Here is a 2832-nt window from a genome sequence, read left to right as displayed (position 1 = left end):
AGGCTTTAAAAAGATCGGTATCGGTGATCGGTATCGGCAGATACTGCTTTCTGTGATCGGCCTCAAAAATCCTGATCGGAGCACCCCTACCTATGTCACTTATGTATTAGCAGTAACTCTCTTTTAGCTACTGTTTTCAAATGTTCCTTTCTAACTTTTTTCTTTCCCTCTCTACATCCATATTAAAGGCTCATGGAGGAGACATATACGGTGGATGAGGTATCTGACATGCTGGACGGGCTACAGGTGCTGGTGCGTGGAGAAGTGGAGATGGAACTCATAAACACAGCTCACACTAATGTGCTGCTCCTGCGACAACTCTTTTCCCAGGCAGAGAAATTCTACCTAAGATTGCAAACAGACATTTCTGAGCTGGAAAACAGGTGAGGACATGAAAGATGTTAAATGGTTAAGAGTTAAAGGGTTAGTTCACCCAAAAATTAAAATTAGCCTGTGTTTTACTTACCCATATATGAACGTGGTTTTGCGCAGCTTGTCTGTGAACAACGGCTCTGTGTAGTAAATGCTGCTTCATGTGAAAGCACGCACGTGATGGAGATTTACCGCTGATTACAGAAGCGGCTTTACTGACAAGATGCGCATTAAATATTGCATGCGATTTATTGTGCAGCCCTACTGCGCAGCGCTTCGAGTGTAAGGCCTGGTTTATACTCGCAGCATCAGCAGGAGCGCGAAGGTGCTCGCAGCAAAAATTACGTGCATATTGAGGAAACGATGGATGGTTTACATGCTAAAGTAAAGTAAAAGGCCACTTCTTCTTAAACCAAAGGTGAACATGTTGGTATTCTTGTGGGGGGAAAAATGCAAACAGTAGTCGCAATTTTGCAGAAACGCCCATATATCGCAAAAAAGTTTTTACGCTCGCATGAGGTGGTTTTTCAGGCAATGCGAAAAAGGAATAAAACTGCAATGGAAACGGGTTTTTTTCCCGCATTTACAGGTCACATGGTATGGCGTAGGGCTGGGCGATATAGCTCAAAATGTATCAACGATATAATGTTTCATATCTTTCGGTATCGATAATTATTGACATTTTTTATAACCTTTGCACGTGCCTATATCGTGCGCTATATCGAACATTTTTTCTATCGTTATCGAAGAGGGTGTACCGTCGATAAATATTGATACCGTTTTATCGCCAAGGCCTAGTATGGCGTATGTAAAAAGTCATATGATCATTCTTCAATGTAGCCTACTATAACCTCCAAGAAACAGTTCATACGTGGCCACTCTCCAGTATAAGGGGCTTTCCCTACCATTAATGCTTAGACAATTTACACTGCACACGTCTGCGGTGCAGTAGTGTGGCTCTGATATGGCCACTGAAGCTGTCAATGCTTGTGTTTATTCCAGCCACGCCACGCCTCCATTGAATAAATATAGCCAAAATCCCACCAAAATCCGTTGCCATGACTTATCGCGAGAGGCTGAAAGGTTACGTTTTAGTGGCATAACATTGGTTAATGGAAACGCCGTCATTTCGCAATACTTTTTAATCGACATTTATAAAACATCTCCAAAGTTTTGCGCAAATCTGTAATGTAAACGTGCCTACTGTCACCGACAGCAAGTTTAGTTTTACTTTTCTTTTTGTTTTCATTTGCGTTATCTTTGCTGTTTACCTCACAATATGCTATGGAGGCTCTCTTTTATTTATTTTTAATTTGATTCCTCAGTGTTTGCTGAACGTTCTGTAGGGGGAGAGCGGGGCACAAAGTAACACTTTTTGACTTTCTCAGTTTGTGTAAATCCACATGGGGTTCAGAATATAATTTTTTTCTCCACAGTAATCTTACACTGGTTTAGTACAAATGTCGCTTTGTTTCATAATTACAGTGTATATGTTTTTCTTTATTTACCCTTAAAAAATGGAAGTGAAATGTGACAACATGCCCCGTAGGTGGGGTACATTGTAACATCTGAGGGGCACGTTGTAACATGACCATATAGCAGCTTAAAATGTTATCTGATCAAATGAAAAAAATATATATACAAGACAAACTAAAATATTTTGTTAATAAAATAAAATAATTATTTTTCTTCAAATAAAATAATGGCGTTTTTTAAGAATTAGAAATAATCTGATTTTGGAGTTTGACAATGAACACATTGCAACCATGCTTGGGACGGCCCACATAAACGACCAAAAATGCTTTACATGTCTTGAAATAATAATTTCTAAACATTAAACATTGACTGTCAGTCTTTATTCACCTGTTTCTCGTTGTTTCTCATTAAAATTCATTAAAGTAAATAGTGTAAATTACATCGCTAATGTCATAGAATAGCACATTGTAACGCAGTGTTACAATGTGCCCCATCTGCGCAACTGGAATTTAAAAATGGTTTGTGTCTTCTGCTAGTTATCAAAGCATTTAAAAATCGATCTGAACTGATAAATAACAGATTGGAGATTAAAATAATAGCAGATTTGTCTCATTTTAAGTGAATAATAAAAACTGAGATGAAAAATTTACTTAAGCCAGAATTTTGTGCCCCGCGCTCCCTAATTTATTAGTCTGTATATAGTACAGCATGTGGTGTATGCCATGCCTATTCTCATTCATTTATGTTAATAAACATTTTGTAAGCTTGTCATTGTATCTTACTGTTTTATTGTTGTTGTGTTTTTTAATTAAGAATAACAATGAATCCATCTTTTGTTTTAGTCTTAAAAAGTGAAAGGTATAGATGTTAGCAAAACAGACAATTATCTTTTCTTGTAAAATGTGACAAAAAGATTGCAAATTCAAAAGCGAAAGCATCTGAAGCCCGCGGCTTATAACATAGCAAAAGAGGAACTCCCGTTCA

At 37.7% G+C, this 2832-nt stretch overlaps 1 protein-coding gene across 2 annotated transcripts in view; it reads left to right on the top strand.

Moving 5' to 3' along the window:
• lztfl1 (leucine zipper transcription factor-like 1) overlaps nucleotides 1-2832 on the top strand; it is a 23898-nt gene that overhangs the window by 7296 nt on the left and 13770 nt on the right. For both annotated transcript variants that reach the window (XM_016532597.1, XM_016532599.1), the window contains exon 3: nucleotides 189-383. In XM_016532597.1, the coding sequence (XP_016388083.1) occupies nucleotides 189-383 (195 nt within the window). The remainder of the gene's footprint in view (nucleotides 1-188; nucleotides 384-2832) is intronic.

The sequence above is a fragment of the Sinocyclocheilus rhinocerous genome, unplaced genomic scaffold, assembly GCF_001515625.1.
Source record: "Sinocyclocheilus rhinocerous isolate Xijiao unplaced genomic scaffold, SAMN03320098_v1.1 scaffold4018, whole genome shotgun sequence".
In the NCBI taxonomy this organism is placed as follows: domain Eukaryota; kingdom Metazoa; phylum Chordata; class Actinopteri; order Cypriniformes; family Cyprinidae; genus Sinocyclocheilus; species Sinocyclocheilus rhinocerous.
This window is presented reverse-complemented; position numbering and strand designations above follow the sequence as displayed.